Below are 13,257 nucleotides of genomic sequence, written 5' to 3'. Positions count from 1 at the left end.
CTCAACCTGTGGGTCCCCAGGTATTTTGGCCTACAATTCCCAGAAATCTCAGCCAGTTTACCAGCTGTTACGATTTCTGGGAGTTAGATGCCAAAACAGCTGGGGACTCACAGGTTGAGAATCACAGATCTAGATACTGGTAAGCTTATTACACTACACTGCAGTTTTGCAACTGCACTGTGTTATCCTGTGTTTGTCTGGAACATATTGTATGGTATTACTTAGAACAATAACTGAAAAAAGGGGGGAAAATTGCAAAGCCAGGTTTTACAACTGAACATTAAGAAAACAAAAATAATAACCACAAACTATTTACATAACTTTAAAGTAGATGATGAAGTCATTGAAATCATCCAAGATTTTCCCTACTTTAGCTCAGCCATTAACCAGTATGGAAACTGAGGTCAAGAAATCAGATTATGAGAATTTAGAAGGGCAGCTATGAAGGAACTAAACAAGATTCTGATGTGTATATCGCTGAACACTAAAATTAGGATTGTCCTTCTCATGATTTTTTCCATTTCTTTCTATGCTTATGAAAGCTGGACAATTAAGAAGGCTGATAGGATGAAAATCAACCTTTGAAATATGGTGCTGGAGAAGAGTTCCGTGGGTACTGTAGACTATTAAAAATAATTGAGTCCTAGAGAAGGGGTGTCAAACTCATTTTCACAGTGGGTCACACCAGCCTTATGGTTGCCTTCAAAGGGCCATTTGTAAGTATAAGACTACATAAATGTAATTGTATCACCCTGGCATTGAAAGCCTTGTGCACCACATGGTGGGTTGGATTCGGCCTGCGGGACTTGTGTTTGCCACATGTGTCCTAGAGCAAATCACGCCTGAACTCTCACAGAAGCTAAGGGAGACTGCCATACTTTGGCCATATCATGAAAAGACATGACTCATGAAAAAGAAAAAAAAAGCTTGGTAAGGAAGAAGGCAGTAGAAAACGAGGAAGACGGCATTCCACATGCATAGACTCAATCAAGGAAGACATGGTCCTGAGTCTGCAAGATCTTAGCTGGATTGTTGAGGATAGGGTGACATGGAGGTCTCAATAACAGCAATTCCCGGTAGGGTTTAGAAACCAACTTGGGTGAAAGTGTCCCAAACTGCTTTATTGTTATATTGAGGACCACAGTGAGTACAAAGGATATGTAGTTTTCTTGCAATTGCCTTTTGGATTTCCCAGGAACTTCCAGCAAGGAAATACCAGACTACTTCCAATGATTGAGCTGAGAGGGCACTGGGATTCAAAAGCATCTCCAAGGAAACCATGTATATTCATTCTCCATGGATAAAGAGAATAGTGCAATTTTTTATTAAGAATATTGTCTAGAGAGAGAAACTATGGGCTCAGAAAAAATTAAAGAGTGAACCTTTACAAAGTAATGTAAAAAAGTAGAACCTGCCAAGTGTTGGTTCATGTAGAAAAGCATACACAAATGATGGATCTGATGGGGTGTGTGCTCTTCATCCTCCTGAGCTTAGGGATATGGGAGGTATTTCCATAAAAGCGTCACTGCACAATTGTGGCTTCCTTTTAAAGAATCAGCTATGAATCTGGAGGCTAAGCAAGCAGGATGGTGTAAATGATATGGTTATTTTTCAAGTGCAAAAATGCAAAATGGGAATGGACATTATTAAAATGCAAATACAAGATGGTGCAAAAGAGTTCCTTGCCTTCTGCTATTGTTCCATATACAGGAGAAATGGTTTTCAAGCAGAACATACCTAATCAACTAACTAATGTGGTAAGTACCTAGTGCTGCTGAATATGCTTGAGTTGTACCTAGTCTGTATTAAATGTAACCACATCCATTAGGAAATCAAATAATCTTAAAACGTTCTTATGGAAAATTCTTAGGGTCAGGTTTTTAATACAGTTCCCTGAGAGACCAGTTTAGAACTAGGTACGCTAATTCAAAATAAATACACAAATCCTATACAAATCTGGAATCTATATATATATATAAATGTTCTGATAGTTTTCCCCTTAACTTAAACAACAAAACTACACAACCAAAAAACACCAAATTTGGCCACAAAAGACATGGTCAGCCGGTCTGTGTTTTTATATTAAAAAACCAAGAAAAATAAAGTCCTAATTAGAGGGAGAGGAATAACTGTTTTTTTCCTATTGCTGCCAGTTAAAGGCTAAGCTCTGCCCACTTTGTCTCCTAGCAACTGTTGCACCCCAAGGCAGCATGAGCACTCGAATACCAGACAAGATCCAATATAACACACTATATCTTTATTAAAGCAATTATATATCCAAAGGAAATTAGGTATAGGACCTGAGTAAGGAATAGTTCTTTTTAGAAAGTCAATGGTAGTTCCAAATGGGTAAAGGAAAAGGTCCAATATTATAATCCACAATGAGAACTCGATAGCTCTCCAAAGAAATCAAAGTGTCCATGAGTTGAAACAGAGAAACAAGGCTGGCAGAAACAGAGTTCAATCCACTGGAAAAACTTCGTAGCAATCAAGGCAACAAGGTTGTCAAGGCTGAGGCAAACTTGAATCAAGAACAAGGAAACAACTGAAGTAAAGTCAAGGTCTACTGGAGAGTCACGACACGGCATGGCCTGACTGGAACTGGAAAACTTGGCTTGGAAACAAACAAGAGCTGGAGACGGAGAAAACCTCTTTCAAGGAAGAGCAAAGTTGACACCGCAACAAATCTACTGAGTGAAACACTTTTAACAGATTTCAGACTGTTCACAATTTAGGGAGTACGAACTCCCAAAACTTTCTCATGGGAACACTAATCATTATCCCATCTATTTGCCAGTCTCTGGCTCTGGTGGACCTCTTGTTTTGCACTTCTCTCTCTGGTCACAAAATCTCTACGATTAAAAACCGCATTCCCAGGCGTCTCAGCAACATCTGGCTCTATCTGTGAGGGAAGAGTAGAAGAATCTTCCCCAATTAGTAAGTCTCTAAAGTCAATATCTTCAGGCACCTGCAGCTGCAAAGGCCCCTCCGTGGAGGGTGAAATGTTAGTATAATCCTCAGCATCATCTGTGTCAAAGTGCATGTCCTGAAACACTGCAGGCCCTGGTGCCATGGGTGGCTGGGATCTAACATCAACCCACTCAGCCATTTAATGGTGACAAGGGCCTCTTCGATCAGGCCTCTTCCACACTGCCTATAAAATACAGATTATCTGATTTTAACTGGATTATATGGCAGTGTAGACTCAAGGCCCTTCCACACAGCTATATTACCCATTTAGAATCTTATATTATCTGCTTTGAACTGGATTATCTTGAGTCCACACTGCCATATAATCCACTTCAGTGTGCATTTTATACAGCTGTGTAGAAGGAGCCCCATATAATCCAGTTCTAAGCAGATAATATAAGATTATAAATATACAGTAGAGACTCACTTATCCAACATAAACACCCCGGCAGAACGTTGGAGAAGCGAATATGTTGGATAATAAGAAGGGATTAAGGAAAAGTCTATTAAACGTCAAATTACGTTATGATTTTACAAATTAAGCACCATGTAGTAATTACTGTATTACGAATTTAGCACCAAAACATCACAATGTATTGAAAACATTGACTACAAAAGCATTGACTACTAAAAGGCCGACTGTGTTGGATAATCCAGAACATTGGATAAGCAAATGTTGGATAAGTGAGATTCTACTATAATATGAAATACTGTATATACTCGAATATAAGCCTAGTTTTCAGCTCTTTTTTAGGACTGAAAAAGCCCCTCTCGGATTATACTCGAGTGAGGGTCTTGGTTGGCTTATACTCAAGTATATAGGGTACATTTATTATTTTTCTCTATTTTTATTGGTATTATTACATTTATTATTTTACTCTACTATTATTGTTAGTATTACATTTATTTTACTCTATTTTTTATTAATAATAATACATTTATTATTTTACTCTGATATTATTATTGTTAGTATTACATTTATTATTTTACTCTATTATTATTAAAAGGATACATAAGGGCATTTACATTGAAGAGGATGATAATAATGATTTAATCAGAGTTGGACAGTCTTACTTTAAATTAGAGTTTTATGTAAATATTCAAAAACATTTAACCTACCGATGCCTCAATTAATGTAATTTTATTGGTTTCTATTTTTATTTCTGAAATTTACCACTCTCGGCTTATACTTGAGTCAATGTTTTCCCAGTTTTCTTGTGATAAAATTAGGTGCCCTGGCTTATATTCGGGTCGGCTTATACTCGAGTATATACGGTAATTACTGTGGTATAATAATACAGAACAATATAATCTCTAAAACCAGGACAGTAAATAAAGAGCAACACTCTGAAAGCAGGGAAATTGGGAATTCCAGAAAGGAAACAATCAGGGCCAGCTAACACTTCCCAACAAAGAATTCTCCCAGGCAGGAAGCAAACAGGCTTTGGAGATGCAAGGCCATTAAATGCTAAATCAAGGTGGCTTAATTGCAGCATTCATACCTGCCACACTGAGACTATTAATTGCTATTCAAACTGCTATTCAAGGATTCCGCAAGGTAGAAAGCGGCCAGGCTTGCAAGCAGCAAGACTATTCAGTATTATTCAACCTGGCCAACCAAGATTTCCCCTAGATAGAAAACCCCCAAGCTCTGAAGCCACGAGGCTACTTTGTCCCATACAACCAGGCCTAGAAAGGATGCCCTATGTAGAAAGCAGCCAGGCTTTTAAGCTGCAAGACTATTCAGTGCAGTTCAAACTGGACAAACAAGGATTCCCCTACAAAGGAAGTAGCCAGGCTTCAAAGCAGTTCTTTGATTGAGGGTGCTACTCCAGCTACTCCAGAAAACAGCCAGGCTTTGAGGCTGCAAGGCTATTCACTGCTATTCCACCTGGCCAACAAATAATTCCCATAAGCCATAGCAACGCGTGACCGGGCAAAGCTAGTAACTATAAAATACATCATAGCTGCTGAAGTAAAGCAACATGGTTGAAATAATGGTTCCTGATGTGAGAACAGCAGTATCACAAGTACACCAATGTATTCAGATTTTCATTAGTGCAGTGTTCAAAACTATAGTATTCATTGGGGTACTGAAAATATATTTTTGAAATGGGGTATTACAAGTTTTACACCATGATTTGCCTAGTACCCTTGTATCTTGTGAGTCATGCAGATCTTTATTAAATTTTAGTAGGACTGCTATGGACCAGATAAAATTGAATCAGAGTTAGTCATCCTGATTGTAGACAATAAGCAGCTAAGCGTAGAGATGATAATGTGATTAACCACTCAGTAAACACCACAATATGTTTATATTATGCAATGACAATGATGCCTAAAGTAAGTAAGCTCCAAATCACAGACGTCCTTTTAAAAAAGCATTTTGACTACAAAGCTTTCTTCCAAAAATAATAATATTAACATCAACACAGGAAAAATGCCCATATCAGCAACTTTGTTGTATTTGTGCCAATGTGATAAATAAGACTGGACCTGAGAGTATAAAAAACTAAAATTATCATAATCTCTACTAATGTTTTTTTCTTTATTGGTTTCTGCAACATTAACACAAAACTCCCATTTTAAATATTTAATATTTTACTTCAGCCATACACCCGCAGACCCAGAAGAAACTGGATTTACATAGACATACAATATCCTCAGTCAAGGATTGCAAACTGCTGCAGTGCGGTCTGAATCACAAGGAGAGAGAGCTCTAATCAATGGTGTAGGCTGAATTGCAAGAAACAGAGGAATGCAAAATACAATTGCCAGTCCATGCAGGCAGGAGACTCCCAGCATGACAAAAATGCTGCTATTCACTATAGTGTCACAAACAACAAGAAACAAAATACATGTTTCAGCAGAGAGCTTCAATGATTTTAAAACAACTGGGGCTGTGTGGGGCTATATACTAAAAAAAGGAAGGGCAAACGATCAACCTGAGAACTGGAATTCCTGTTGTGAAATAAGATTAGGAATGACAGAGCGCTTAGTTCAGAAATGTGCCCTCCTAGTTCCTAGACTAAAATTCCCATCAGTCCTATGCTGGCATAGCAATGGCAAATGCTAGCAACTAAGCTAATCTTACTGTATTGCATAAATTTGGTTAATTTGAAACTGAAAAACATACTAGGCTATAAAGCTTCATTCCTTAATTTGTGCAAGATTATAAATATTAGAAAGCCTTCCACACATCTTATTTCTAAACAAAGAGCTCTACATGGGAGATATATGATAAATAATAAATGTACTACTGAAATAGATATTGCCTGCTGAACCAAACTTTCACATTACAGGATCTGATATACTGCTGGAATACAACTGATTTCGGTAAGCCAGATCCTTAATCAGTTATTTATGTATCCGCGCGCACCACCCCCCCAATACATTTATATAGGTTTGTAGCTGTGAACTCAATGATAGAGGACCAGAATACCATCTGCTATTTTCTTCAAAGAAAAATATGGTGTGGGGAGGGATTTCAGCACTATAGAGGAGAATGAGGGTGATGCAGAATGCAGATAGTGCCCACTGCTACCAAAAGGCAATTTTCAAGCTGAGGAGTCTCCTGAGTTTGGCCATTATTAAAAACTGCCAGATAGGTTGGGCTTTTCCACAACCATTTGGGAGCTACCTCATACTGTCAAAGCAGGTGGTGCCCCATAGAAGACTGACTAGTTACTTTGCTCTACACCTTGATCTCTGCCAAACAGGATGGAGTGGTATCTGGCTTGACATGGAGAGAGGAAATGGTTTGCTTGACTCCCTACTAGTCTTGTGCTTTTGTAGAGAATCACTATCCATTTCTGTTTGTTTCATTCATATGGCCTCGTTTTCATTTTCGAGAACTGCTTCCAAAAACAGTGCCTTCCTGAATTAGCTGTTTCGTTCTTCCGTCCGAATGAATGAAAATTTCCATTCCATGGCCAACATGGGAGGGTTTCCCATGCTCCCCTTCCCCTCAGTGTTAGGATTAGAGGATTTCACAATTTCACTGATCCTCAGGCTCTCTCCAGCATTCATTTGAGTTGTTAGGGTTGGTGGGATAAATCCCTGTCTCTGAATCCGGATAGGCAAAATGCAGTCTGTGGCTCATTGATATTTTTTTTTTGCAGCCCTTGGTTCTTCTCCAGGTTCCATTATCTTTTTAAATGGGCAGGAAGGCCCCTCTGTACTTTTCAACACACAGTAACTTGAAAAGAGGCTCTCTTTAGAGAGAGTGTGTGTGGCCTGCAAGCCCAAAGCACCCGTGACTGCCAGGGCTTGCAGCTGAGCACCGAGCAGAGCCCAGAGCAATGAGACGAAAATCCAGCAACCAAACTATTACAATTCCCACTATCCTTTTGTTTCACTGCTTTTTCCATTTGGCGAGTGGCCTCCCATATTGTGCCAAATGAATGAACGGCACGAAACAAAATATGGATGAAACAAAGACTCATGACTACTCCCTACTGAATATATGGTATCCTACAGTAAATCCTCAGTTTGGTTCCACATCATGAGGTTAAAAGGCATTCCACCTCTGCAGTCTATACAACAATAAACGGGCAAGTTAAGGGTTGGGAACCAGTCTCAATCCTAAATGTTTTGACTTTTACATAACTGAATTGTGGAAAGTCAGAAAGCAAATGAGAGCAACTTAAAACATTTCCCCTAAGTCTATAAAGCTGTTCCAGGTTGGCTTGAAAAGTAGCCTTCCTTGGAAAGTAACGTTCTTGGAATACTGCTGTAGTCTTGTATTTAAAGGACCTATCTGGTGTGTCATCTATTAGTACACAATTTTCTCACTACTTTTTTGCTTTCCACTAATGCAACAGTGGCCATATTTACTCGAGTCTAATTTGCAATCGAATCAAATGCGCACCTCAATTTTCAAAACCCTAAAACCCAGAACAGTATTTACCATATTATGTGAATCTAATGTGCACCCTAATTTTGGGAAGGTAATTTAGTCAAAAAATATGAGCATCAGAATCGAGTAAATATGGTATATCATTGAAGAGAGATACAAGACACCTAGAGCCCAAAAGCACAACACTGCAAAGAAACAAAGGTTTACAGAATGCAGGATGGATTTATAGGGGTTTTGATGGATATGTTTATTAGACTCTTAAGCTGCACTTATTATAATGCTTACATATTGAGAAAAAAGTGCCTTAATCCCAAGTGCATTTTTTATATTTTTTTATTTATTATTTAAACTTATATGCCGCCACTCCCCTAGGGCTCAGAGCGGCTTACAAGAAAGGCTAAAATCTAACAATTTAAAAACATCTTTAAAATATCTTTTTTTTAAAATCTTTAAAACACTCCCCCAGGGTTCGGAGTGGCTTACAAAAACAGCTAAAATCTAAGCAATTTAAAAACAGCAATAGCGGAGATCAAAAGCCTGCCGAAACAGGTGTGCAGTTTAATGGAGTAGACAGCCCAGCATGACACTCATCACACCAAAAATGAAAATGGAAATTGCCACAGGGTGAAAATAAGATAGCTTTTTTTAAAAAAATCTCAGAATTATAGAAGAAAAATGTTTAAAGGAAAAAAAATTGAGATTTATTCCATGGTTATATAAGTGGAAAACTTCACAGGCAACTGATTTTCTGTCTCCTACTTCCCCCTTCAGCCCTGTAAATCCTCTCCACAAAAACCTTTCAGGTATTTCCAGGGCTCTCATAAAGAGCATGGTCTGTGTTTCATAAATCTCGAGTGGGAAAGGGATATCACCCAAAATTGGACAGAGGAATCATGTTATCACAATAACCAGTTGAAAATGTTTCTCCGAAATTTTGGAAAGTGGAGTTTTGAGTGTGAAAAGAGAACTATAGAGGGAAGGATTTGAAAATAAATTCTGTGAGTTGAGTACAGTCCCAGTTTTGAGAGAAAGGAATGATGTAAATCCGATAAAATAAATAAATACACATTGTTTCAGTAAGCTGCTGTCAGCTCACATTCACTGGATACAAACTTGTATCATGAGATGCATTTTAAAAGAGCTCCAGTAAAAGTAACCCAATGGAACAATGTAAGCAAATTAAAATGGCATTGTTCTCTCCTCAGTTTGAACTAACAGATACATACCAAGCACAGATACATAGAAAAAGTATTTTTGACATCACAGATAGTTTGGCAAGAAGAATTTTACATATTCCATTTCCACTCCACCAACAAAAGTAAACGTACTGTAAACATATGTTAGTAATAATGTTTTTTAAGAAACCATATTACTTAAACGGCAGGGGGAAAAAAGAAAGATATCACTTACAGGTCGAACTTCACCATTGGTATTGGTATACTGTCGGGCCAGACCAAAATCTAACATATAGCATTTCCTGTAAGTGGAGGGCAGGCGTCCCATGGCAAAGTTGGACTAGAGAAGAACAAGGCAACAAGAGTTCAATAAATCAGTATTTTTCATGTTTATCAACAATCACAGTCAGTACAATTATGCTTACAATTATTTTTCACTTGTGATAAGGGCCTTTTCAATTATGATTTTAAAATAAACTGATCTGCCTTGCTTTCACATATAACCTCCACTCATCCAAATGTGTATGACTCCCCCAGCAGAATATCTCTAAGTATTAAAAAACATCCAAGGAAAGTTTTTATTATTAGAAATACGTTTTTTTAAAAAAATATCTATATTGATATGCACTAAGATGTTTTTAGTGGGTGCATGTTCACCTGCTATCAATCCAAATGAACTGAAATTTATTACAACTGGTAGAAATCCAGCAAAAATATCAATGTACCTTCATTTTATTAATAGCCCAACAAGGGATAGGAGCAGAAGTCAGTTTCACTAGGTTAGTTACTGAGCCATAGACTGCATCCACCCATCTGAAACCCAAATTACTGAATGTTCACCCCATCATTGTTATTGTTATATGCCTTCAAGTTATTTCCTACACATGGTTATCCTAAGGCGAATCTGTCACAAAGTTTTCTTGGCAAGATCTGTTTACAAAGGTTGCAATCTAAGGGTCTCCATGTCTGAGTGGTGATCTGGACCCTGATCTCTAGAGTCATAATCCAGGGCTCAAACCACTACACAATATCCTAGCCAAAATGGCAACAAGAGGTTTTAAAACTTTAGAACAGGGGTCCTCAAACTACGGCCTGCGGGCCACATGTGGCCCGCTGAAAACATGCGGCCCACCAGGTGTTTTTGCTGCCACTGCCTGTCCTATGGGTTTGTCCCCAAAGTGGCGAGGTTTGTCCCTGTGGCAGCGGCTCCCTCCTCCTTCATCGAGGAAGGTGCGTGCGGCATAAAGGAGAAGGAGGGAAAGGCATGCGGCTTTCCCTCTTCCCTTGCCCCATGTGCAACTTTCCCCCCGCACCCAAGGAAGACACGCACAGGGTAAGGGAGGAGGGAAAAGCGCACACCTTTCCCGCCTCCTCATTTGCCCTGCACGAGCCTTTCCCGCCTCCTCCCTTGCCCGGTGCGTGTCTAGATGGCCCAAGGGGTCTCTTCCCACCCTCTTTATTATTTTTATGATGATGATGATGATGATGATGATGATGATGATGATGATGATGATTAACACTGAGGCTGGGTGGCCATCTATCAGGGGTGCTTTGATTATGTTTTGGTGCACAAAAGCAGAAGGGGGCTGGACTAGATGGCCCATGGGGTCTCTTCCAAACCTCTTTATTATTATTATTATTATTATTATTATTATTATTATTATTATTATTATTATTAACATTGAGGCTATATTTGTTCCCATTTTGTTTTTTACTTCAAAATAAGATACATGCAGTGTGCGTAGGAATTTGCTCATAGTTTTTTTAAAAACAAAACAAAAACAAAACTATAGTCTGGCCCTCCAACAGTCTGAGGGACAGTGAACTGACCCCCTGTTTAAACAGTTCCAGGACCCCTGCTTTAGAATATTTAAACAAACCTAACCCTTGCAAAAGGAGCATCACTTATTAATAGCAATGTATCCTCTGTAAAACTATTGTTTTTCAGCTGTATGGGTAAGTTTTATCTTATTAGAGCTCATTATTACTAGATATGAAAGTGACAATAGAGAAAGGAACCTAATTATGTGAAGGCAGAAGAGTTAGCAGAACCTACTTACAGGCTTGATGTCTCGATGTAAGAATCCCACTGAGTGAATGGCTTCTATGGATTCTAGAATCTGTTTGCCTAATCGTAGGGTTGTGCTCAGTGTAAAGGTTCCCCGCGGCTGGCTTCTCCTGAGGTCTGCAAGATTCCGGCCCTGAAACAGTTGTGCATTGTTTTTATAACATCATTTTCACCATCCAGCTGCAATGGAATATAATGGGATCCACAGCTTACAAGGAAAAGTTACAACCCCTGGCATTTCTAGGAGCATACATTCCAGTACATTCATTATGCAAATAGTCACCTGGGAGCCCAGCTTGAAGTATCTGTCAAAAAATCAGACCTGACTTATCCACAGGTCAATGCAAGTACTGTACCTTAACTCTTATTTATCATCACTTTCTCTGAGTAGGAAAAAGGCAAAAGATTAGCCCACCTTCATAAGAACTAGAAGAAGCACTGATCCTCTCTACTCTCTTTGCTGTGGTGCTGTTTCTGGCCTTTTTGAATGCTTCAGAGGGAAAATGGCATCAGGCAGGGGTAGCTGGCTCCATAAGGCAACGATGCTGCCTTTCCCTCTTCACAGAATGACTCTTGACGTATCCAGGGGTCATAACAAAATCCATAATTTTAGCTTCAAAACCTACCCTCAACTTGTGTATGAGGTCGACTTATACATTAGTATATATGATATGTTGTGATTGGATCATTTATACTTGCTTTTTAAAATTCATTGCTAGCAAGCAGGACTGGCATTTGGGAGGAAGGAGATTAACTATTTTCTTCACACCATTTTCCTGATGAATGTCACACATTCCAGTCTGGTAGTTGCTCCCACAGGAGGAACATAACTAGGAAATACATGGGCACTTGCTAAAAGGAGGGGACACCAGTGCAGGAGATCCTGCCCTCAGACCACTCACATTACTTCTACAATACTTTGGCTCTAAGGCAATCTGTAAAACCCATTTGGGTTGGGCATACCAAAATCAAGGATAAAGAAAGGTGAGATGATAAATAATTGCAGGGACATTTTTAGCAGGTTAGAGATCTTTGTGTAGAAACATAGTGTAAACAGTGGTTCCCAACCTTTGGGCCTCCAAGTGTTTTGGACTTCAACTCCCAGAAATCCCAGCCAGCTTACCAGCTCTTAGGAACTGTGGGAGCTGAATGCTTTGCCAGCTGGTGCAATAATAGATATGAAAGATGTGTAACTGACTAATGGAACAGCCCAGACTACGCCTATGGATCACATGATTTTCTCTGTTGTTCAGAGTTAAATGTTTTAACTGTTTTTAATTGTATTTTAATATTTTATTTTATTTAAATTGATGTTTTTGTACTCTGTTTTTAAAGGCATTGAATTATTGCCATGTTGTGAAGCCGCCTTGAGTTCCCTCCAGGGTTGAGAAAGGCAGGGTAAAAGTACTGTAAATAATTAATAAATTAATAAATAAACCACTGGTGTAAAGGGAAATTTTGCACCCCCAAAGACCTGGAATATGCCCCAAGGAGCTGTGAATAGTCATTGATCCTTCATACATGTCCACTGGGCACTTGGAGACATGTGTTCCCTCCCCTTTTGTGCATAATTGCTCACAAGGGCTGCCAGTATTAAAGCAGCAAAGATGAAACTATTTTTCTTAAGATGTTTCAGCCATTTTTACACTCAAGTGTCAAATTGTTTAGCTCTTGGTACCTGAATGCAGCTGAACTATGACTCTTCAGCTATTCAAATGCTTTGCCAGAAGCTAGCAAAATATGGGCCCAAGTCAAGAAGTGTATCCTATCACCTCTCCCTCTCTCAGGCCCAAAGTGAGAAAAAGAGCACCCAAGAGAGGAAGGTGACAACTACTCTATTTGCAGTTTGAAAAGTGTAAGGAGCAGAAGTGAAACCCAAGGAAGCCTGAGGGCAAAGAAACACCAAAAACATCAAGATGAAATTAGAGGAAATTTGTTGGGAAAGAAGGAAAGTACTGACAGAGGTGGAGGTGGGGATTATTGTGGTGGAGAAAGCAACAAGCTATCGTCTTCTTGGCTATGTCGCACAAAGAAGATACCAAAATACTTTTATGTGCATGTCTTTGGTATAGGCCATGTCAGAAGGGATATCTAAATTGTTGCAGCATGCTGTTCTGCACTTTTCACATCTATCAACTGCTTTTTAAAATATCTAGAACATAAATTTGTTTTCAACACTTTCTGTT

The 13,257-nt window shown here is 39.0% G+C and overlaps 1 protein-coding gene across 2 annotated transcripts in view; it reads right to left on the bottom strand.

The window, feature by feature from the left end:
* The window catches only part of ttbk1 (tau tubulin kinase 1), a 159,917-nt gene that overhangs the window by 75,691 nt on the left and 70,969 nt on the right, over positions 1-13,257 (bottom strand). For both annotated transcript variants that reach the window (XM_016991760.2, XM_062971131.1), the window contains 2 exons: positions 11,064-11,204; positions 9,239-9,343 (listed from right to left, as the gene is read on the bottom strand). In XM_016991760.2, the coding sequence (XP_016847249.2) occupies positions 9,239-9,343; positions 11,064-11,204 (246 nt within the window). The remainder of the gene's footprint in view (positions 1-9,238; positions 9,344-11,063; positions 11,205-13,257) is intronic.

This window comes from Anolis carolinensis, chromosome 1, assembly GCF_035594765.1.
Source record: "Anolis carolinensis isolate JA03-04 chromosome 1, rAnoCar3.1.pri, whole genome shotgun sequence".
Classification (NCBI taxonomy): Eukaryota; Metazoa; Chordata; class Lepidosauria; order Squamata; family Dactyloidae; genus Anolis; species Anolis carolinensis.
The sequence above is the reverse complement of the archived record's forward strand: the minus strand, read 5'-3'. Positions and strand labels throughout refer to the sequence as shown.